At 36.9% G+C, this 23482-nt stretch overlaps 1 protein-coding gene across 2 annotated transcripts in view; it reads left to right on the forward strand.

Moving 5' to 3' along the window:
• The window catches only part of HERC2 (HECT and RLD domain containing E3 ubiquitin protein ligase 2), a 204370-nt gene that overhangs the window by 135926 nt on the left and 44962 nt on the right, over positions 1–23482 (forward strand). For both annotated transcript variants that reach the window (XM_079128427.1, XM_079128428.1), the window contains exons 56-68: positions 1202–1377; positions 4142–4253; positions 5919–6000; positions 6116–6259; positions 7776–7866; positions 8168–8345; positions 8530–8611; positions 8696–8867; positions 9635–9779; positions 10505–10730; positions 18422–18593; positions 19994–20180; positions 20705–20845. In XM_079128427.1, the coding sequence (XP_078984553.1) occupies positions 1202–1377; positions 4142–4253; positions 5919–6000; positions 6116–6259; positions 7776–7866; positions 8168–8345; positions 8530–8611; positions 8696–8867; positions 9635–9779; positions 10505–10730; positions 18422–18593; positions 19994–20180; positions 20705–20845 (1908 nt within the window). The remainder of the gene's footprint in view (positions 1–1201; positions 1378–4141; positions 4254–5918; positions 6001–6115; positions 6260–7775; positions 7867–8167; positions 8346–8529; positions 8612–8695; positions 8868–9634; positions 9780–10504; positions 10731–18421; positions 18594–19993; positions 20181–20704; positions 20846–23482) is intronic.

The raw sequence follows: 23482 nt of genomic DNA on the forward strand, positions 1-23482 counted from the left end.
AGTGCCTCACACATGCTAGGCAAACACTACCACTGAACCACAATGCCAGTCCCACCACATTTAAGTCTTAATTCTCTTATTTTTTTTCCTTACTAAAGAAGAAGAAAAATAAAGTCACCTTTTCCCTGCAGCATTGTTCATATTTTTTATTTGGCTTTTGTATCCTGGTGGTGATGTTCAACCTGTATTTCCTGTGAAATAGATAGATCTTGAGGTTTGATCAGGTCCAGTTTAGGGAATCAAAAGTAATTGTTAGTGTTATGTGCTTCCTGGTACATCACTTTGTTCACATGTAATACTGGGATAGGGGATTTTTGTCTATACCATGATAGAAATGGAGCTTGCCACTGTAGGGTGCAGGGATAGGACAAACACATGAATTTTAACAATCAAATGGCCAAGACATAACAGAGGGAGTTTGAATCTTGTTTGTTTATATTCTGAATTGAACAAGCCAATAACAAAATGACATTTATAAAGCAATCAGAAAAGTTTGATTGCTGTAGCATATTAGACAATATAGGCATTACTGTTTGAGCTGTGGTAATAATAATGTGGATTTTTTTTTTGGTGGTGCTGGGGATTGAACCCAGGGCTTTGTATATGTGAGGCAAGCACTCTACCAGCTGAGCTATAACCCCAGCCCTGGATATGGTTTTTTAAAAGTCCTTAATTTAGTAATACATACTGAAGTTTTAAAATAGCATAATGCCTGCAATTTCCTTATACTAATCCATATATGAGCAAGATTGGTCATATATATGTTGATAATTGTTTAACTAGGTAATGGGTCATGGAGTTCTTTGTACTATTTTCTCTATAATTGGGTATATTCAAATATTTTTATGTTTTAAAAGTTATGAAGTTTCCATGACTACCTGACATTTAATCTCCGCATACTTAACACATTTTGATTCAAGAAAGCTCCAGGAGAGGAGGATTTGTCATTCAGTAAGCCTATCAGCCTATTTAATTTTAGTAAGAAAATTAGTCTAAGCCTCAAGCAGACACATTTGATGAATGTGTCTTTTGAAGACAAATGCTATTCAGATATGGCTGTGTTAACTTTGATAACTCATTTGTTAGTTCCAGAACTTAAGTAAAAGATCCCAACATTCCATGTCTCAAATGTCCTTTTCTTTAGCAAAAAAATTCTAATGTGTTTGAGTCTAAAATTATAGTGCATTGTTTTCTTGTCTAGTATCACAGGTATATTGAAATTGCAATAAAGCAATGTAGGAGCTCAGGAATTGACTGTAAAATTCATGGCCTCATCCTCCTGGGACGGATCCGTGCAGAGGAGGAGGATTTGGCTGCAGTTCCTTTCTTAGCTTCAGATAATGAAGAGGAAGAAGATGACAAAGGCAACAGTGGAAGGTGGGAGCTGTTTGTTACTGTTGCTCACTTATCTTCTGCCTCATTCCAAAATTCTGACTCTCAAAAGTAAATATTGAATTAGAGTATATTTCATAAGGAGAGTGGTCTTATGCCCATAAGAATGTTTGGAAAGGTTTAGTTTTCAAAAGTTTTAATATGACTTTTAAAGAAAATATTTAATGTAGACAAACTTCATATTTAGAAAAAATACCTTTGAAAGAATGAAATAAAGATGTTGATTTTTCTACCTGAAATATCACTGTTTCTAGTTTGGTATACTATTTTTTATATTTGTTTCAAAACAAAAAGGTTTTATTTTTTTCCAAAATGTATTTTCCTACAGAAATGTTATGGTATAATTTATAGCTTTTTCTGTTAAGTGTTTGATCATCATTGCCTTTAAAAATTATTTTTTATTATGGTAAAATATACATAACATATAATTGAGCATTAAAAATTTTTAAACATGCAGTTCAGTGGCACCAAGTACATTTGTACTGTTGGAATGTCTAGCATCATCACCAGCCATCTCTGGAATATCTGTATCACTCGTCTCGTATATGTCGTTTTGGAGAATAGTATTTCATCTTATGACTATGTTCTCATTTACTCAGTTCCTCTCTTTGAATGATAACTGTGGAGATGACTGTTACTGTGTTCATCCATTTAACATGTTATCTGTGGAACACCTACCGTGGTCCAGTCCTGTGGTGTACATGCAGAATAAAATCAGACAAACCCACCTCACTGTGTTACAGTGGCTGTGCTCAGGGGCAGGAAGGCAGCCTTATGAGTCTACAGTGGAGTCTTATCCTCAGACCATACTTACAGGGAAGAGTCAGTGTTATCAAAGCAGAATGGGTGGGCAAGGATGCTCCTAGTATGAGGAATAACCTGTCCCATGTGAAATCAGTGTCTGCCATTCGAGCAGTGGCTGCTCTAGGCTCCATTTACCATGCCAGCAGCAAACAATGCACCCATCACAGTCCTTATGAGTTGTGTTTTCCTAGATAAATCGGAACAAATGAAATTGTTAAGTCAAAGGATATGCAAAATAAACTGCTATGTTTTCAACATTTTCAAATGTTCTTGGGTTGCTAGTGTGATCAGAGCCCTCTGCAAATGTCCTTTTGTCCAAGTTCTTTCCAGCCTGTGACATAATGAGATATAGGACCTTTGCCCGCGCTGCTGTTAAGCACATTCTCTTAGTCATGGACAGCAATAACTGGGGTAAAAAGTCAGGTTGTCCTAGGGATGTGTGATCTTGGCTTTGGAGTCTGTCCTGTATTTTTTTTTTTTTTTTTAATTTTAATGTCAAAAACTTTTATTGATGTTGAATAACCTTTTATATTTCTATCCTGTTCTATTTCAAAACCTTTGCTTGTAAATTGAAAAAAAATTAGTACATATACTGTACTGCCTCATCTAGAGTATATGTTAGGCTGTACATTGTATCTGTTTACATTAATTAAATTTTAAAGGCATTTTTAATTTAATAGCTACTAAAATGAATTGGACAAATAAAATTAATATGTTTTGTATATGTGAAATAACCATGAAGTTTTAGGCTTTACTCATTGATCAGATTTTTACATGATTGAACATATTAACAAAAGAAATCTATATATTTGAATATAATAGTGTTTTTCCTATAAGGTATCATTAATTAGCTGATAACTTCCAGATTAATCAGAAGTTTAGGCCACAAGACTGGCACCCAGATGGGATATATCCCCAACAACCATGTGTAGCAGACCTCGTTCTGACTGGTTGATATTTACATGCTACCAGTCATTAACCACCTAGAATATCACTCCTGGTTTCCCATCTGTATTTCTGACTGAAAATGTTTTATAAGATATTTTAATACCTTATACATCAGCATGCTCTCCTGTGCCTGGTATCAGATGAAAGAGTTTTCATACATTTTATTTCCAAACCATAAAATTTTGAGCCCTTAAAATAAATATATCAGGATATAACATTAAAAAAAAAAAACCTATCTGAAATCATTTGATCCTTTTCATCTTAGTTTATACGAACAGAACAAAGCCAAATATGAAGGCAAACTCCTAGACACAAAAGAAGCAGTTCCTTAGCACTTGACATCAAACTTAAACAATTGAATAAGATGTAGTAAGCACTTTCTGACTTCATCAGGTTCAAGAATGAGAGTGTTTTGGCCTCTGTTGATTAAGCTTCTATCATAAAGTGGAAGGAGTAATCATCCAAGAAAAAGAGTAGTTGGGAACCTCCCACCCAGCTGGCTAGTGTTGTGGGCAGAGGGAGTAAAGGAAGAAGGTAGCATTTTGCCTCAGGACATGTGTTTGTGTTAGAATACCTCTAAGATCAAACAGCCACATTTGTTTTATTTTTTCTTTTGGAAACAGACCAAAAAAGATATCAAGGTTTAGGGACATTGCCACAAGGTCATTCCCACATGGCTCTTGGAGACATTTCGCTAGTATTTCTATGTGTTCTGGTGAAAGGTGGAAATTGTTCTGTGTCAGAACAGTTTTTATGTTCAACTTGGTATTTAAGAAGAAAGAGGTTTGTAGTGTATCATGGAAAGAACTCTATCAAAAATAGCTGAAATTAATTGTGGTGAAACTTCTGTAGATACTTGAGATTTTATTGTATTAAAATAAAATCTTGAATTTCTGACAGTAACCAGAAAACTTTGATTGATTGAGGTTGCTCTTATTTTTATTTTTTAAATGTTTTATGTTGAATAACTTCTATTTCTGTGTTTTCCTTTGGATAGCCTTATTAGAAAGAAGGCTGCAGGGCTGGAATCGGCAGCTACAATAAGAACCAAAGTGTTCGTGTGGGGACTGAATGACAAGGACCAGCTGGGCGGGCTCAAGGGTTCTAAGGTATCTCTCCCTGGGCTGACATTTTGTATCACCTACAACTCCATGACTCCTGAGGAGGAAGCTTGCCAATGCTTTTGTCTTGCAGAGGCTTGGCAGTGGCCAACCTCTTTTGAAGTTTTTAATAATAGTCTATATTTGTGAGCCGTGTGCCCTGGGCACCCCCCGCTTATCCCAACAGGCCTTGTGCATGTTAGGCAAGCGCTCTACCACTGAGGTATATCCTCAGGTACTAAGATGGGCAAGATGTGGTGTCTGCTCTTTGGGCACTTGGTACTTGAGGTACTACAGTGTGAAATAGCCTTTGTAGGGAAGAAAATGCTTTTGCAGAGAAACAAAACATAGGTGCATGTGCACATGTATACTAGTTAGCTTTGAAGGGCTTGTTGTGGGGAGAAAGACTTTCATGTTCTCATTTATCTTGTTAATAAGTTTTTAACCATGGGAAAGCTGTGCCACAGCTTCTGTGTTTCTAATGTGTACTTAATCCCATAAGAAGTTGGATGAAGGATTAATTTATAAAGTATTATAAGTTGTTTAGGAGAAAAAGAGCAGATTTTTAAAAAAAGAGTAGATGTAATAAATGATGTATTTGAACTAGAGTTGAATTCAGTATACCTTTCATTTTTCGGCATCTCTTGTGTGAAGAGCCTCCAAATCAAATTTCTTAGGATTTCAGTTTAGATGGTTTTCTCTGTGATTAATAAATTTACTTCCTTTTATTGTTAAATGGGGCATCAATCACCTGTCCTAAGTCTCCTTATTATACCTGCATTGTAAAGAAACTCAGAAAGTTAGAATTCATTTATCTGGAACCCCTCCTTTCTAGGGCCAACTAAGCTTCATCTTTATTTGAATAACCTTGAATTACATTTATGTTTTAGGACCCTCTGACCCCAATTTTGCAAGTGGGCAGTGACAGTAAACTCTGACAGCAAACTAGCTGTGCTAGTGCAGGGCTATCTAGTAGTTCCTGAGGCGTGCCCGCTGTTGGAAGCTGGGATCCTGCTTGCTGTCACACATGGAGTTTTCCTTTGAAGGGCCATCAGGGTTCCAAGGTTGTGATAGAAATCCTTACTTCCACTGCAGTAGTGACTTCATGACAATTTCTGAGGTGTGGAATAGTAAAGGGTTTCTTAGACAAAGGGCACCAATAATTTTAAGTTAAATCACACCCCTCTACAATGGCAAATATACACATATAATTTCTTAGAGGGGTCAGTGTCAGAATCAAAGAGAATGAACAGGACAAGGCTTGAAATAAAATACAGTTTACCAGTGGTTTGTTTTTATCTTTGCATTATGGGTGTTTTATTTTTCGCTTTTTATTATGAGAATGTTCATAATAAAATGTGTGACCAGGTAAAAAGATTAGTCTTGAGCCCGCATGTTCCTATTACCAATTTCAAGAGTAATGAACAACTGGCTACATTTTTTTAACTATCCATTCCCCTAATCTGATTTATTTTGAAATACATCTCAGTTTTCCTTTCATCCTTAAATTACTTCAGTGTGTATCTCTAAGAGGGGAAGAGCTCCTGGAGTTAAAGTAGCCATACAAATTAACAGTAATTCTGATATCATCTAGTAAGATCACTTAAAATTTTTGAAGTACAAATATAATTATCCTTTTCTTTCTTTTGCTTTTAAAAAATAAACCTATTTTAGATAAAGGTACCTTCGTTTTCTGAGACTCTGTCTGCTTTGAATGTGGTACAGGTGGCTGGTGGTTCTAAAAGTTTATTTGCAGGTATGATTATTCTAATATATAAAAATTTATAAATTGCACTTAGCGTGCATGTGCACACATGCACAAATTTTGTGTTGTGAAAAGTGAGTCTTCTCTTGGCTCTTGTTCCTTGCAGTAACTGTGGAAGGAAAGGTGTACGCTTGTGGAGAAGCTACAAATGGCCGACTGGGACTGGGCATGTCTAGTGGGACAGTTCCCATCCCGCGGCAGATCACGGCCCTCAGCAGCTATGTGGTCAAGAAGGTGGCAGTTCACTCAGGTACATATCTGGCATTAGCACTCGCATGCAGAGTAAGCCTGTACTCCTATTCTGCAAATAAAAAAGACCCTTAAATAATTTTCCCTAAGGTTTTCTTGCATTCTTTTTCAAGTCTTTAATTAATAGGAATAAAAATTGGATAGTGTAAATCTCTGGGTGCTCTAGAATTAATCTATCAGTGCAAAAATGCTAAATGAGAGTTTTTTTGTTTTGTTTTGTTTTGAGATCAGCATTGTTGGCATTTTAGATGTGTGGCTGTACCCCTCAAAGGATGGGTTGTTTGATCTTGGAGCTACGGGCTTGGGCCCATATATCTATGATGTCATAAAGTTCTGTGCCTATTAAATATGTGTTATTTTTCTGGGGAAAGAGTCTGTGACTCATCATATTTCCAAGTGTTTATGAACCCCACTGCTAGGAAAGATTATTTAAAAAAATATATCATTCTTCAATTTAGAGTACCTTTATTGAATATTATTTTGAAGCTGTGTGCAAGGTCTTTGAGAAATGGAACTGAGTTGGTTACAAAGCTCAGTTTATGCTTCTATTGGATGGGGTTAGATGTAAACCTGTATAACAGGAAAAGCAAATGATAATGACTTAACAAGACAAAATTTTACTTTTCTCCTCTGTAAAATTATAGAGGTAGGGTCTGGGTCCATTCATATGTTCTTTGTGTCCTCAAGGAGTGTTGACTCTTCCTATCTGCCTCTGTGGGAAGTTGACCCTGTTGCTTTAACCTTCAGTTCCTACACCCAGGCATCAATAGATGGCCTATCCTCTAGCCTACAGAACCCTTTTTTTAGTTTTCTGTGGACATTGAAGGCTGGGAAATTTGCTTGTTAGTTCAGCACATTGTAGCACCTGATAATGTGGGGATTCTATAGGTAAGGGAGAGGAGAGAATGAGTGCTGGGGTCAAGAAGCCCCACCTATCACACTGTCCTTAGGGCCCAGGAGCTGGCAGTGCATCAGGTGTATAACCAGAGGTTGTGTATATAATCCTGAGGTGGGGTGTGTGGACTGGGAGAGTATTCCATGTTGTAGAAAAAACTGCTATGCTTTTGGAACAGTGAGTATAATATTACCTTACTTAAAATTGATGGTACTTCTGCTTAAATAACTTCACCAATGGGTGCATCGTTCAAAAGCTTAAATTGCTACCATATTTGGCAATTCCTCTAATCACCAATATACTTATTTCATTGTCTTCCACCTAAATTTTGATCTTTTGTATATTGAACATAACTGAAGCCCATTAACAATCAGCATTATTTTGCTGTTTCTTTGCAAGTATAAAACTTTTTTAGAGTTAAAATTTGTGGTTTACTTAAAGTTCTCTTAATTTGCATATATGCTACCCAGAAAGCCTTCATAACTAAAGTGTTGATCCTGTTTACTCCTTTATTCAGTGTATATTCATGGAGTATATGCTATACACCAAGTGAATTGGGTAGTTATGCTGTGACCTTTGGTACATTGCACTTTGGCAACCTATGTGCATGTCAATGTTGCAGGTGGACGGCATGCCACAGCCTTAACTGTTGATGGGAAGGTGTTCTCATGGGGTGAAGGTGATGATGGGAAACTTGGACACTTCAGCAGAATGTAAGAATGTTTTCTTCAGTCTTACTTGTTAATCAGAAACTGTTACTGATAATAATAGTGGGTACCTTTAAATAGTTGTTTTGCATAGGACAGGTTGTTTATGGCCCTAGGTCTTTAATTTTTTTTTTTAAAAAATGGATGAATGTGGTTTGATTTCACATACTGTTTTAAGGCTATCATAGTTAAGTTGGTTTGAAGATCTTGTGTTGACTAAAGGTGGATCAATGTAGATATCTTTTCCCCCCCTCTCTTTGAGAAAGGATGAATTGATTGTAGGGAGTGTAATTTGATTTCGTTTTAGGAACTGTGACAAACCAAGACTGATAGAGGCCCTGAAAACCAAGCGCATCCGGGACATTGCCTGTGGGAGCTCACACAGTGCGGCCCTCACGTCCAGTGGGGAGTTGTATACCTGGGGCCTCGGGGAGTATGGCCGGTTGGGACATGGAGATAATACGACACAGTTGAAGCCCAAAATGGTGATTATACACATTTTTGTTGCTTATAGAAAGCTTACTACCTGATGATTTTAAATGCAGATAAGCCTTAAGTCTAGGAAAGTTCATAAAGATGTGCATTATTGACTTTCGGTCTGTGGGAAAAATTTCTCTTGCTTTGTCAGTGTCTCTGATTGATTCTGTCTTTATATTTGTAATTGAGTAGGTGAAAGTCCTTCTTGGTCACAGAGTAATCCAGGTTGCGTGTGGAAGTAGAGATGCACAGACCCTGGCTCTCACTGATGAAGGTGAGCACTTGTTGTGGTCTTAAGATTTGGGGTGGGTAGGAATGTAATGAAGTGCTGGCTTTAAGTAATATTTTTTAAACCTAGGTTTGGTATTTTCCTGGGGTGATGGTGACTTTGGAAAATTGGGCCGGGGAGGAAGTGAAGGCTGTAACATTCCACAGAACATCGAGAGACTAAATGGCCAGGGGGTGTGCCAAATTGAGTGTGGAGCTCAGTTCTCCTTGGCTCTCACCAAGTCAGGAGTGGTGTGGACATGGTATGTATACTACCTCACTGCTACCAACATTTCTTTGCTTTTTGAGATATGCGTGGGGAGCCTCGACCTCACACCAGGCCCACCTTGGATGCTTGTGAAATGTCATTGTCTTACTCATCTAGGCATCTTTGTTTTTTGATTTGTATTGAGTTAGGATTAATGGTAATATTACAAGAAGAAGGTTCCTGTTATAAATGGGTCATTTTGAAAAGAATGCTAGGGAAATTTTAGCCTAGTTGCCTTTCCTGTTCAGGTGAGATTTATATAAAGCACTTTTTCTACTTTTATTATACCAAAAGCCCAATAATAAAATGAGAGCAAAATAGACATTTGCATCCTTTAGTTCTGGAAAATTTTATGTGTGATTCTTGCAAAAGCTTAAAGTTAAAGTACAATATAGTGGTGCCCAGACAAATCTTGGAACCTGTGTTGGGCCCTAGTGCTAATCATGACCAGTAGCAGCTTGAAAAAAAGCATATACCAGATAGATCTTTGGAAGGAATTTCAGGGTTATGTCTGCTTTTCTGTCTCTTTATATGAAAGTCAACAATAGTAACTTAAATATTATAAAACATTTTACATTGTTAAGGATTTAGCTAACGGAATTAATTTTGAATTCATGGAGTATGATTTTAGAATGTAAGTTCTACATATGCTATGTGTGTGATATTTTCATCAAGCTATCTTCAAAAGACTGAGCATTTTCTTGTGCAGCATTATGAGACTGTAATTATATATTAAAACTCACACTGTTGGCCTCTCCTCAGGGGGAAGGGTGATTACTTCAGGCTGGGCCATGGCTCTGATGTGCATGTGCGGAAGCCGCAGGTGGTGGAAGGGCTAAGAGGGAAGAAGATCGTGCATGTGGCCGTTGGGGCCCTGCACTGCCTGGCAGTCACAGACTCAGGGCAGGTAAGGCTGCAGGTGGCCTGTGTGTTGCTGCCCTCCTGAAGTGGTGGTCATGACAGCACTTATCTTGACAGAACAGTTTGGAGTAGGGAACTTGGAAAAGAGTCATTCCATTCTGAAATCCACATGGGAGTTATCCTTGAAGGTGCTCCTAAGGTATTAGCAATATTTTACTTTAGAAAGTTGATAGTTAATGGAGGAGATACATACTACATCTTAGAAATAAATAAAGTTAACACTAGATAAGAATTATTTATTCCGCTCCTTTCAGAAGTACATGCCCTGACTGGCTCAGGGATGCCATATTTTAAAATGCATTTATGAAAACAAAATTACTATACTTTTTAAAAATAAAAAGTGAATTTTATGATTAGGTAAAGTCAAGAAGCTAATTACTTGAAAAATGAATATATTGTTTTTGATCTTGGCAAAATAAAGGAAAAAATAAGTTACTGTCCGTAGTTGACAAGAGGATTCCCTGTTCTATAACAAAGTAAAATGAATAAATTGATTTGATTAATATTAAATTAACATCCATTTTTATGTTGATCAGCATTTTTATGGTTAAATTTTTCTTAGTCGAAGTCCACATATGCCATTTTATAAGACTGTTCCATGGCATATACTTTAAACATTTTCAAGTAAATTTTAAGAAAATTGTCTGACATGTTGAAAACTGTTTTTTTTTTTTTTTTTTTTTTTTTTTTTTTTTTTTTTAATCTAAACAGGTTTATGCTTGGGGTGACAATGACCATGGCCAACAGGGCAATGGCACAACTACAGTTAATAGAAAGCCCACACTTGTACAAGGTTTAGAAGGTCAGAAGATCACGCGAGTGGCTTGTGGGTCATCGCACAGTGTGGCATGGACAACTGTGGATGTGGCCACACCCTCTGTCCATGAGCCTGTCCTCTTCCAGACTGCAAGAGACCCTTTAGGTGCTTCCTATTTAGGTAACACATTTTTGTATCTTCTCTGTCGTCCTTCTCTAGGCCGCAGCAACATTATAGATTCCTGTATTAGTTCTGACACATTGGAGGTTGTAGTGCTGTGTTAACTGCATTATGAACCTGAAGGCACAAAATCTTATGTGATTTATGCATGCCAGAATGAAAAATGTAGAAGATAATTCTTGGGTTTATGATCAAGGCAACTCCAACAGTGCTGTACATGTGTGCAAACAGAAGATTCTTAAATATAGGGAGATATAGGCACTGTCCTGGGCTGCGTTGTGTTTATTAATAGTTTTATTCAGGTACAGATGATATACAGTAAACTGTTTCTGTTTAAAATATACATTTTTTTCTCCACTTTTTTTTTTTATTGGTGCATTATTGTTGTATATGTGGTGAGATTTGTTCTTATATATTAGTGCATACACAGAGTATAACAATTTGGCCAGTATAATTCCCCAGCACTTTAAAGTATACATTTGATCAGCTTTGAAATATGTATGCACTTGTGAAAATGTCAGCACAAAGATAATGAGCATACACACTAATCCCCCAGTGTTTCTGTCATTTCACAGATTCTCCCTTCTGCTCTTAATTCCTCTCCCTAACCCCCATAACCATTGACTTGCTGTCCATCATTAAGTTCAATTTGCATTTCTTAGAATTTTGTATTATTTAAATCTTACCACATATACTCTTTTTTATCTTGAATTTCTCACTAATTATAGTGTGATGATTAATTTTGGGTATCAACCTGATTGCATTGAGGGATGCTTAGAGAATTGGTAAAGCAGCTGGGCACAGTGACCCTGACCTATAATCCCAGCAACTCAGGTGGCTGATGTCAGAGGATTACAAGTTTGAGGCTAGATTTAGCAATTTAAACCCTGAGCAACTTAATGAGACCTTGTCTCAATTAAAAATAAATACATAAATAAAGGACTAGGGCTGTAAATGCACCAGGGGTAAAACTCTCCTGTGTTTAATCCCAGTTTAAAAAAAAAAAAAAGCAGCAATAGAATTGGTAGAGCATACTTCTGAGTGTCTACGAGGATATTTCCAGAAAGATTGGCTGTGGGCCAGTGAACTGAGTAGGAAGACTCATCCTGAATGTGAGTTGTACCATTCAGTAGGCTGGGGGCCCAAATGGAATGAAAAAATGGAAGAGGGCGAAATGGACTCTCTAGCTTGAGCTCCTCCTTCCAAGTGGGTGTGTTTACCTTCTGCTGCTGCTGCTGCTCCTGCTGGTGAACATCAGACTCCAGATTCTTCAACTTTTGAACCAGGGCTCATATCAGTGTTTGGTGGCAGGTGTTGGGGATGGGATTGAACTGGGGTTGCATATTTCTCTTTCTTAATTTGAGGCTTCCAGTTTCTTGGACCACTTAGCTACTGGCTCTTCTGGCTCTCCAGCCTGTGGATGGCCTTTGTGGGACTTTCAATCTGTGATCTGGGGAGCCAATCTAATAAGCCCTCTTAGAATTTTATGTATGTTATATAAAATATCTAGATATAGCATAAAATATCTAAGCATGCATTTTTTTTCTTTTTCTGTTGGTTCTCTGTGGAGAATCCTACCTAATACACTTAATTATCTTGAGACTAGTTGTATGTATCTATAGTTCATTTTTTATTGTTTTATATTATCTCATTTATGAGTATAGTTTGTTATTCATTCACTTGTTGACAGACATTTGGGTTGTTTCCAGGTTTTGACTACACAAATAAAGTTGCTAATAGGCATTCACGTATAGGTTTTTGTATGGACAAACACTTGCATTTCTCTGGGTAAATTCCTAGGAGAAGAATGGTTGGATCATATGGTAGGTGTGTGTTTAACTTCTTAAGTTAGCTGTTTTGTAAAGTGGTTGTTTCAGCTCCACATTTTTGCCAACACTTGATAGCTTGGTCTTTAATTTTAGTCATCCTAATAAGCGTGTAGTTGTATCTCATTTTGATTTTAACCTCCATTTTTCTAGTGACTAATGGTGTTGAACAAGTGCTTATATAGTGTTCCGGTGTCTTTTTTGGTACAGGCCTGTTTAAATCTTATGCCCATATTTAAAATTAGTTTGGCTGGATTTTTTTACCAAATTCAAGAGTTCTCTGTGTATTTCAAATATAAGTCATTGTCAAATATATGACTTGCAAATATTTTTCCCATTATAGTTTGTCTTTTAATTCTCTTCCCGGCTGAAAGTAAATTAATTAATTAATTTAGAGACAGGATCTTGCTGGCTTTGAACTCCTGGGAATCCCCTCTACCTCAGTCTCAAGAATAGCTGGGAATTATAGGAATGTGCACCCCTGGCCCCCCTGCATTGCTCTTGAATTTTAAAGAGAAAAAGTTTTAATTTTGATCAAGTTCAGTTTATCCAATTTTTCTTTTATGAGTGTACTTTAGGTATCATGTCTAAAAACCTTTGCCTAACTCAAGATCATAAAAGTTCTCTTTCTGTGTTTGCTTATGGAAGTTTGATAGTGTTAGATAGGTCTGTGCTCGATTTTGAACTAAATTTTACATATAATGTGAGGTTTGGATTGAATTATTATTATTTGCATATATGGATATGTAGTTGTTTCAGTTGCATTTTTGAAAATCTGTCCTTTGCCTACTGAATTATCTTTGTGCCTTTCCCAGAAAATTGGTTGCCTGTACATGTGTGGATCTATTGTTTTGGGTTCTGTTCTGTTTCATTGATTTCTTTGTGTGGTTTGATGCCTTGATTACTGTAGGTTTATAAAAGACCTGAATTGAGGTTGTGGTCATTTTTAGTTTTATCTTTTTTGTTGTTGTTTGTTTGTTTGTTTTTTCAAATATGTCTTGGCTGTCCATATAACTTTTAACATCAGCTTGTTGGTTTTTATTAATCTGCATTGCATTTTTATAAATCACTTTGGGGAGGATGGATATCTTTACAATGTTGAATCATCCAGCCCACAAATATCATGTGTCTATTTGTTTTGGCCTTTAATTTCTCTTAACAATATTCTGTAGTTTGAGTGTGCAGGTCTTGCGTATCTCTCTCAAATTGATCTCAAGTGTTCCAGATCATGAGTACTGTTTAAATTTTTTTTTTTTTTTTTTAAAGAGTGCTTGTTCCTTGCTACTATATAGAAATATTCAGGTTGCTTAATATAATTAATTTTCTTCAGGGAACTTCATCTTTCTAAGAAATTCTCATATGATTATTTTGTTTTCGTCTTTTTTCTCTCAATGGGGGACATATGGTCTCCACTGCTATTTGCTTTTTTACTACATGAATGTCATCTGGTTTCACCAGTTACTAGCAATATGGTCTGGGCAAGTTACTTAGCTTTCATAGTTTTCCTATGCTTTCCTTTTCTGGTGTAGATGAAGATGAGGCCCTGCCATAGTCTTTTTTCAGTTTATAATTGCGTATTGATCTTTTTTCATATCACCTTGTGTGTATAACCTTTTGAAATACACTTTTCACTCAGCATAATCCTCTGGAGATTCGTCCAAGTTGTTGTATATATCCAATAGTTTTATTCCTTAGTGTTAGTAGTATTTCCTGGTTTATTCACTCATTGAAGGACTCCTTGGATTATTTCTAGTTTTTGGCTATTAAAAATAAACCTGTTACGTCATCCATATCCAGGTATGAAAATAAGTTGTGTGAAAATAAGTTGTTTCTCTGTTCTAAGTGCCCCAAGAGGGCAATTGCTGAATCATATGGAGAATACACATTTTGTTTGGTGCAAAACTTGGCTAGAGCAACTGTGCTGTTTTACATTCTCACTTTCAGTGGATGAATGACCCAGTTTCCCCCATATCTTCACCATTGTTATTTTATTTTTAGCCACTTTTCATGGCTGTATGGTGATATCTTCTTGTAGTTTTAATTTGTATTCTCATAATGGTTAATGTTAAGCATTTTTCATATGGATATTTGCCATTTATATCTCTGGTGACATGTCAATGTGGCATTTTCTAATTGGATTTTTTTCTGTCTCTGAATTTTTAAAAATTTAAATTATTGGGTTTAGAGAGTTTATATATTTTAGGTGTTTTTAGTCCTTTGTCAGTTATGTGGTATGCAAATGCTTTCCCCAGGTCTGTATCTTATCTTTGCATCTTTCTTCATAGCATGAAAGTTTCTAATTTATTAGCTTTTTCTCTTATGGATCATATTTTTGGTATCACATCATAAGCATAATTTCCTTTTTTTTTTTTTTTTTTTTTTAGTACTAGGGAGTGAACACAGGGATTCTTTACCACTGATCTACACCCCTAGCCCTTTTTATTTTGTTTTTTAAATTTTGAGACAGGTCTCATTTAGTTGTGGTGGCTGGTCTCAAACTTTTGATCCTTCTGCCTTAGCTGAGTGACTGAGATTATTCATGTGAACAGTCACATCCAGCTCCTAAGTATACTTTTAATAAGGGTTTTCTGCTGTGTTCTTTTTTAGGAGATTTATAGTTTTATGTTATACTTAAGTCATGGGTTCTTTATAAAGTGTGAAGCTTAGATTGAGATTTTCTTTTTTTTTTTAAACTTAATTGAGTTCATTTACTTTAGCACCATTTGTTGAAAGGCTGGCCTTCCTCCACTGAATTGCTTTGGCAGATTTGTTAAAAATCAGTTGGACATATTTGCATGGTTACATTGTTATGTCAGTACCACACAGTCATGATTATGTTAACTTTATACTAATTTTTTAAATTGGATCGACTGATTGTTCCCCTTACTCTGAACTCTTTCAAAATTGTTTTAGTTATTCTAGTTCCTTTGCCTTTCCATATAAATTTTAATTTGTCTATATATCTAAAAACTTACTGGAATTTTGATAGGAATTGCATTAAATCTGCATATCAGCATGGGTAGAATTGGCATCTCTTCTTTGTGAAACTTTCCAATCCACAAACATGGTCTGAGTTTGATTTATTTAGTTCTTTTTTTAAAAATTTCTTTTATATTATATTTGTTTTATATATATAAATATTTATAAATATATTATATATTATATAATATATTTATATATAAATATTAATATTTATATTAATATTTATTAATCAATATTAATAATAAATATTATTATAAATATAATAATATTATATTTGTATAATAGTTTGTAACTGTTCTCAGAGCTCCTAGCTAAATTGGGATTCCAGTACCAGAGTAGTTAGCAAACTTGCTGTAATGGAAGATGAAGAGGAGCTGGTATGGATGTGTGTAGATGTGTATAGTGTGTACCTTTCACAGAATGCTTCTTTTATCTGGCAGATGTCCTAATGCTTGGTTGTCCAATTTGCAACCAGAAGGTTCCTCACATGGAAATTTGTTTGTCCTGGCAGATGTCCCTGTGACTCTTGTGTGACCTGTGTCCATTTTATGCCTGCCCTACCATCACTCTGGTGCTAGGAGTGCAACCTTCTATTCTTCCCAGACACAGGAAGAACTGAAACAGCCCCTCATTATTTGACTGGAGGGGGCAAATTCAATATGCCACCATAATCGAAAACAAGTTCAAAGATTTTTTACTTTCAGATCCTGGACAAGGAGGGTGTGATGAGTTGGGAGGGCAGTCTTCTAGTCCCTCGGTCACAGGAGGCATGAATGAAGAGTGAGAAAGAGGGAGAGAGAAAGAGAACATGCAGATCAAATAAGGGAATGGAACATGGTTCACTTTAAGATTGTGGGCAAATACCTAAATGGTTGATTTAAAGGAAGTGCAGTCAGGAAAACTGGAGTCCAGTCTCCTAGGCCTCTGTGAGAAATCCCTGTCAGTTCTTATTTCTGGTCACAGGCTTGAGTAACTTGGGTGTGATGTTCTACTTCTAATGCCTGGGCAGCAATTTTTGCTGTGTCCTTCTTAGTACAGTACCATAGTATGCAAGTTCTTTATGTGTTTTGTTACTTTTATCTCTGCTTGCTTTCTTTTTTTTTTTTTTTAATTGTGCCAGACCTGTAATTCCAGCTACTCAGGACACCAAGGCAGGAGGATCACAAGTTCAGGGCCAGCCACTTAGTGAGGCCCTAAGTAACCTAGCAAGACCCTGTCTCAAAATAAAAAGGGCCAGAGATATGGTTCAGTGGTAAAGCACTCCTGGGTTCAATCCCCAGTATAATCCCCACTCAGAGAAAGGGCTGTCTGGTATTCCCTTCTTTTCAGTTATCTTTTAAGTTTTCGTAGAATTATTATTTCAGCAGAATTCATCAGTGAAGACAGCTGGGCCTGGAGTTTTCTGTGTGTGTGTGTGTGTGTGTTGTGTGTGTGTGTGTATGTGTGTGTGTGTGTGTGTGCGTGTATGCATGTATGTGTTTGTGTGATTTTTTTTTTTAACTGTAAATTTCATTGCTTTAATAAATACTTCTTTTCCAGTAGGATTTGTGTCTCTGATGTAATTGTCCATTTTATCTAACTTGTTGAATTTACGGGCATAAAGTTGGTCTCAGTATTTGCTTATTTCCCTTTTTGATGTTTATGGAATCTGTAGTGATATCATTTCTTTTTTTTTTTATATTATTATTATCTTTCCAGTTGGACTTGAGGTTTATCTGTTTTCTCAAGGAACAAATTTGTGCTTTCCTTGAATCCCCCACCCCACCACCTTTTTTCCCCCGTTTTCTATTTTTGTTGTATTTTCTTGCCATTCTGCCTACTGGTTGGTAATGTTTGATTGAATATCATATATCATGAATCTTGTCTTGGATGTTGCTGGAGATTTTTTGTATCTATAAATCTTCTTGAGCTTCAGTGTATTTAAGTACTCTGAAGTAGTTTGACTCTGTTTGTTCTTAGTTTTAGATTTATTAGGTGAGAATGGGGCTAATTATTCCCTACCACTGAGAGAAGAGTTTTCTGAGTTCTCTTCCCAGTGCCCTGTGGACTGTGAGGTCTTCCAATCTGGCTGATGGGAATGAATGCTGCCTGGGCCTTGTGTGTTTGCTGGGTTGCTTCTACTTCTTTCAGGTGTTTTTTTTTTTTTTTTTTTTTTTTTTTTTTTAATTTGACTTGGGCAATTTCTTCTCACATACTTCCATCAATTTCTGTCAAATCCTTGACTGGGGTGAGAGAAGGTGTCTGCACGTTTCCTGGGCTCTTCAGAACACTCAGTCTTTCTGGTCCCAACCTCTAGCCTCTGGCCATGTTGTCCTCCACGATCCCAACTCCCCATTCTCCATTCAAGGAGACTCACCAGGCCTTCACTGCTTGATTCTTCTATCTCTGCTAAGCTTGGGAACTCTCAGGACAGTGAGCTGGGATGTATGTGTCATAAGACATTATAACAGTGAATAGTATCTCTCTGTGTCGTTTGGATTCTTTTTTGTCCTCGGTTAGTTTTTTCAGGGGGGGTCTTGCTTTGTAGGAGTAAGCAAATATAGGTAGTTAAGATGGCATTTTCACAGCTTTTATATATACATATACATATATCTATATATATACACACACATATATATGCATTATATACATATATTACATATTTTAAAAGTTTTTACAGCTTTTTTGCAGTTCAAGTGAACATTTGCTGAAAATAGTTTCTTTACAGAAGTACTAATAATCATTATTTACCTGGAAAGACTATCTACGAGCCTAATACATACTCTTTGAAATAACAAAATGCAGATTATTTTGTTTTAGAACTAATCTAAATGGCCAAACTATAGAAACAGAGCAAACCATAACCTTAAAAACAGAACCCAGATCTTTATTTTCCTTTTTCAGGTGTGCCTTCAGATTCCGATTCTTCTGCTGCCAGTAATAAAATAAGTGGTGCGAATAATTCTAAGCCAAATCGCCCTTCTCTTGCCAAGATTCTCCTCTCATTGGATGGAAACCTGGCCAAACAGCAGGCCTTATCACATATCCTTACAGCACTGCAAATCATGTATGCCAGGTAGGCTTGTATGCTAATTTTTGAAATTTTGTAACTGTGTACACTTTGTGTTTTTTTAAATATTTTGACTGACAGTGTCTCCAAGAATGTTATGTTATTGTCTTTAAGTGCTATGAGTTGAAGTCACATATCCTTTGATGGTGATTGATGGTATCTTTGTGTTTTTATTTTAATGGTTGTCGAAATAGGAATCAGAAAACCAAGCTAAAGAACATTTCATTTTTGTATTTTGTTTTGGTCAGTAAACTCTAAGCATTAATGTTTTGGGGAGAGAAGAATAATCAGTTTATTGTAATTGAAAGTGATGTTTAAGGCAGTGTCACTCAGTTGGTAAGGCATAGTTTCAATACTACTGTCTTTTGCAGATTTTTGCTATTGTTTTCTTACAGCACGTTAGCTTTGAATCATTAAAACAGAATTCCCAAGATAATAAGAGAAAAGGTTTATTTTGGCTCACAGTTTTGAAGGTTCCAGCCCATGATTAGTTGTCCCCATTGCTTTGGGTCTGTGGTGGGAACATGCAGCAGAAGAAAAGCCAGTCACCTCATGGCCAGGAGTTGAAAAGAGAAGGAGAAAGGGACCAGGGTCTTCTACCTCCCTCAGGGGTGTGTCCCTAGTGGCCTAAAAGCCTCCCAGTAGGCCCCACCTCTTCGAGAATCCTTCATCTACCAATAGTGCCACCCTGGGGACCAAGCCTTTAACACATGGGCCTTTGTTGGACATTCAAGATCCATAACCTGAGTGAATTGCTTATCTCTAAATGTATTATTGGGTGTGGAACCTGAAAGGTGCACTTATTTAGGAACTCGAGCTTTAGAACAAAGCTTCTGCCAGTCATTGAGAGGACATTTAGTCCTTGCTGCCTGGTGTGTGGCAGGCTTTCAGTAAAAACAAATATTGTTGTCATTCAATTATCCAGCCTGCAGGCTCTACCGGCAAACCAACAGGGTTTCTCAGGGTGAGTCAGAAGCTTATTCTGGTCTAGTTTTTACATTAGGAAGTCTTTTACTTATCCTTACCATGGTTATTCAAGTACAATCACAATGCTTAACAGTAGAGATACAGTCTGAGAACTTCATTTTGTTAATATCACAAGGGATATAGTTATGCACATTAAGCTGGCTAGGACATTACCACGCAATACAGTCCTATGAGATCACTGTCATGTATGCAGTTCCTCATCAACTGAAAGGTTGTTTTGTGGTGCATGACTATAAAAAACATCGGATGTAAATATTTTAGCTTATAGACAATGGGTACCTAGTAATGATGTTTTTCTAAAACTTTTATGTATATCCTATAAAAACAAGGACATGTTTCAGGGAGCGATCATTCTACTTTGTTCATCCTGTCACATGTGGCAGGCACCTCACTGCAGGCCTGACTTTCTGTTCTGACAGGGATGCAGTAGTCGGGGCCCTGATGCCGGCTGGCATGATTGCACCAGTGGAGTGTCCCTCATTCTCCTCCTCAGCACCCACTTCTGATGCCTCTGCCATGACTAGTCCCATGAATGGAGAGGAATGCATGCTGGCTATTGACATTGAAGACAGACTGAGTCCAAATCCATGGCAAGAAAAGAGAGAGGTAAATGTGAATCTGAAAGCAATATTAGATTAAAGAGAAAAGCTAGTGTCTTTGTGTCTAGGAAAATCTATCATTTTGTCACTTAATTTTTGCTGTAATACTTTGGTTTTGATCTTGAATTAGAGAAAAATATGCCATTTGAAGGAGCTTTCCTAGTGTTGAAATGCAAATAGTTTTTTGTTTTTAAAAAAGTCATTAAATACACCTTTGAAACCTTAAAAGTCTTGTAACTTGATTATGGAAAATAAAATCATGAAGAGAGGTGAGTTCATTTTAGTCTGATTCATATGACCTGCTATGAATATTAATAGGTTTTCCTGGAAATATGCGTGTGATTGACTTTGCAGGTCTACTCCAGGCCCACTGGGGAATGGTAGCTGATGTGTGGTATAACACTGTATGGCCTTTGTAAAATCCAAATGGCCCCTAGTAACTTTTAATAAGGAATTTTTGGACTCTCATAGAAGACTGCTGTTGCTGAGCTTTTCCACTTAAACTTTCTATCCGGTATATTTTCCATTTAGATTGTCTCTTCTGAGGATGCCGTGACTCCCTCTGCAGTGACCCCATCTGCTCCCCCAGCCTCTTCTAGGCCATTTATCCCAGTGACTGATGACCCAGGAGCTGCCAGCATCATTGCAGAAACCATGACTAAAACCAAAGAGGTCAGAAGGCGATCTTTAACTTTTTAATGTGAAATAATCTTAAATATACACAAGAGTCACAGAAATAATGTTTAGAGATAAAACATGGAACACCCCATGTACCATTCCCATAGGTTCTCAAGTTGCTGGCTGTTTTGAACCATTTATGGGAATTCTAGGACACAAGGCCTGCCATTCCCTACTGCTTCTGTGTACGTTTCTTGAGTATCAGGACCTCAAGAATGACCCAGGTTCTCTTCTAATCCACAAACTCATTCAGCTGTTGCTCATTGTCCCAATAGTGTCTTCCTAGGTTAGCACCCAGCCTACAATTTTGTACTGTCTTGTCAATCTTCAATACAGGACAGTTCTAAAGTCCTTCATTTTGACAGAACCACCATAGGAATGATGCAGCGTTGCATTGTGGATTTACTGCATCTCTGGTGAGCTAAGGGTTTTTCCAGTGAAAGTTAGTGTATTCTTAAGTACTTCTGAGGAGATACTTTGTCTTTCCTCTTCATATTTTACCCACTTGTAGTTTGGAGTGCATTAATGATCCTAACTGAATCCATTGTTAATTACTATGGTGGTTGCCATTTTTCAAATATTTCATTTCTTTTTTTTAAATAAATTTTTTTAGTTGTAGATGGACATGATACCTTTATTTTATTTATTTATTTTCTTGTGGTGCTGAGGATCAAACCCAGGGCCTCACATGTGCTAGGCAAAGCACTCATCCACTGAGCTACAACCCCAGCCCTCAAATTTCTCATTTCTTATAGGATATGATTATTACTATTCTTCTGTAAGGGAGAGTTTTACCTTCTTATTATCTATCTTCTGTCATCTACCCACCTACCTATTATATTGGTATAGAATTGTGGATTCCTATTTTATTTAAATATTAATATTTGTTGCTATTATCATTTGTCCCAGGCTGGCCATGGGTCCCTTTTGGGATGGTTTATTTGTCATTCTGAGGTGTCCCTATAATCCTTTGAACTTTTCCTTACTTTCTGATAATAGGGTGTTCCATATTTATCTTGTTTTTTACACTTTTTTTTTTTAAGAGGTAGGTGCAGGAGGTTGAACCCAGGGGAGCTTAACCACTGAGCAACATCCCCAGTCCTTTTTTCTAATATATTTTATTTAGAGACAGTTTTTGGTGAGTTGCTTAGGTCCCTGCTAAGTTGCTGAGGCTGGCTTTGAATTTGCTGATCCTCCTGAGCCTTGGGATTACAGGCATACACCACTGTGCCTGACTCCATACTCATCTTGTACCTACTCTACCCCTGCCCTGGAATTGGCCATTGCTCTAAGAGGACAAAAAGCTTTGGAAATCAAGATTGAGGTGATTGGCTACTGGGCATCGTTGTTTTGGCCCTTTCAGCAGATAAATATATACATACAACTTCTACATCTTACCTGTATAGCAAAACCCAATTCAAACCAATACTTTCAGTTCCAGTCCAACACAGAGTTTATTCTTATCCGCCTTTCTGTATTTTTTGGCATCTAATTCTTTTATGTTACTGGATTTTGTTCTATATTATTGGGGAGTTTTGCATCTATATTCATATGGGCTACTGATTGGTAAATTTCTTGTGGTATCTGTGTCTGGTTTGTATATTAGAGTGTTACTGGCTTTCTAGGTTGAGTTGGGAGTGTTCTTTTCTGTTTTTTAAAGAAGTGTTTGTGAAGAATTGGTGTTAATTTCTTGCTGAAATGTTCTCATCTTTCTTTGAGCATTTCCTTGGTTCCTGGCAAAAATTTTCGGGTTTAATAAGATATTTCATGCTACATTTTAGGAATCAACTGTCCAAGAAGTTCTCCTGGAATGAGGGTTTAATGCAGAAATTGCTTTAAAGAAGGCAAAATTTTTGCTTTAGGCAGAAGGATGTTACTTTTTTTTATTGCAAATTTATTTTGGAGATACAGGTGTTGTCGAGGTTATACCTCTAAATTCTTATTGTTTTCATTTTGATGTGTCTCATAAATTATGGTAATTTTTGTTTTAGTATTGGGCTATGATTCATGTTTAAGGATATGCTTCTGGTACTTTGCCTTTTTAATCAATTCCTCTAGGCATATTTTATGTTTTTTTTCTTAAACATTCCCACCCAAGACGAAAAAAGGTATATTTCAATTTTAAGACTGAAGATATTATATATAATTAATATATCCTACTGGAGGCTTTTGCTGTTCTTCAGAGAGAATTTCATCATTTCTAATGAGTTTCACTTCCTTTCCCTGAATCTCCATGCAGAGGTTCACTCTGTAAAGGAAGAATCTTGTCCCAGCCCATAGTGTCCAGGGTGCATCACATTCCCCTTAGGGTTCTTCGTGTAGGGCTGTGCTCCTCTGGCTTTTTTCTGTTTCTGAAAAGAATTGTGCTGCATTTCTTGAGGTTCAGGGAGCAGGAGAGAAGGGACATTTATTTGACTTGCTTTTTCTAGGTGAGCCTGACTCTAACTGGAAAGCCTAAAGGACTGGTTCCTATCTTGTTCTACACAAGTCATAGCAGTTCCCACTCCAGGGCCAGAAGCTGTAGATGTCCCAGCTTTGATGGCTCCTTGCTCCATTCCATAATCCTAGCCCTAGGACTTAAGCTCCAGGAAGCTCTTGTACACTGGACAAGCCAGGTGGGGCAGCTGACTT

Source organism: Sciurus vulgaris (assembly GCF_902686455.1).
Source record: "Sciurus vulgaris genome assembly, chromosome: 2".
Taxonomy (NCBI): domain Eukaryota; kingdom Metazoa; phylum Chordata; class Mammalia; order Rodentia; family Sciuridae; genus Sciurus; species Sciurus vulgaris.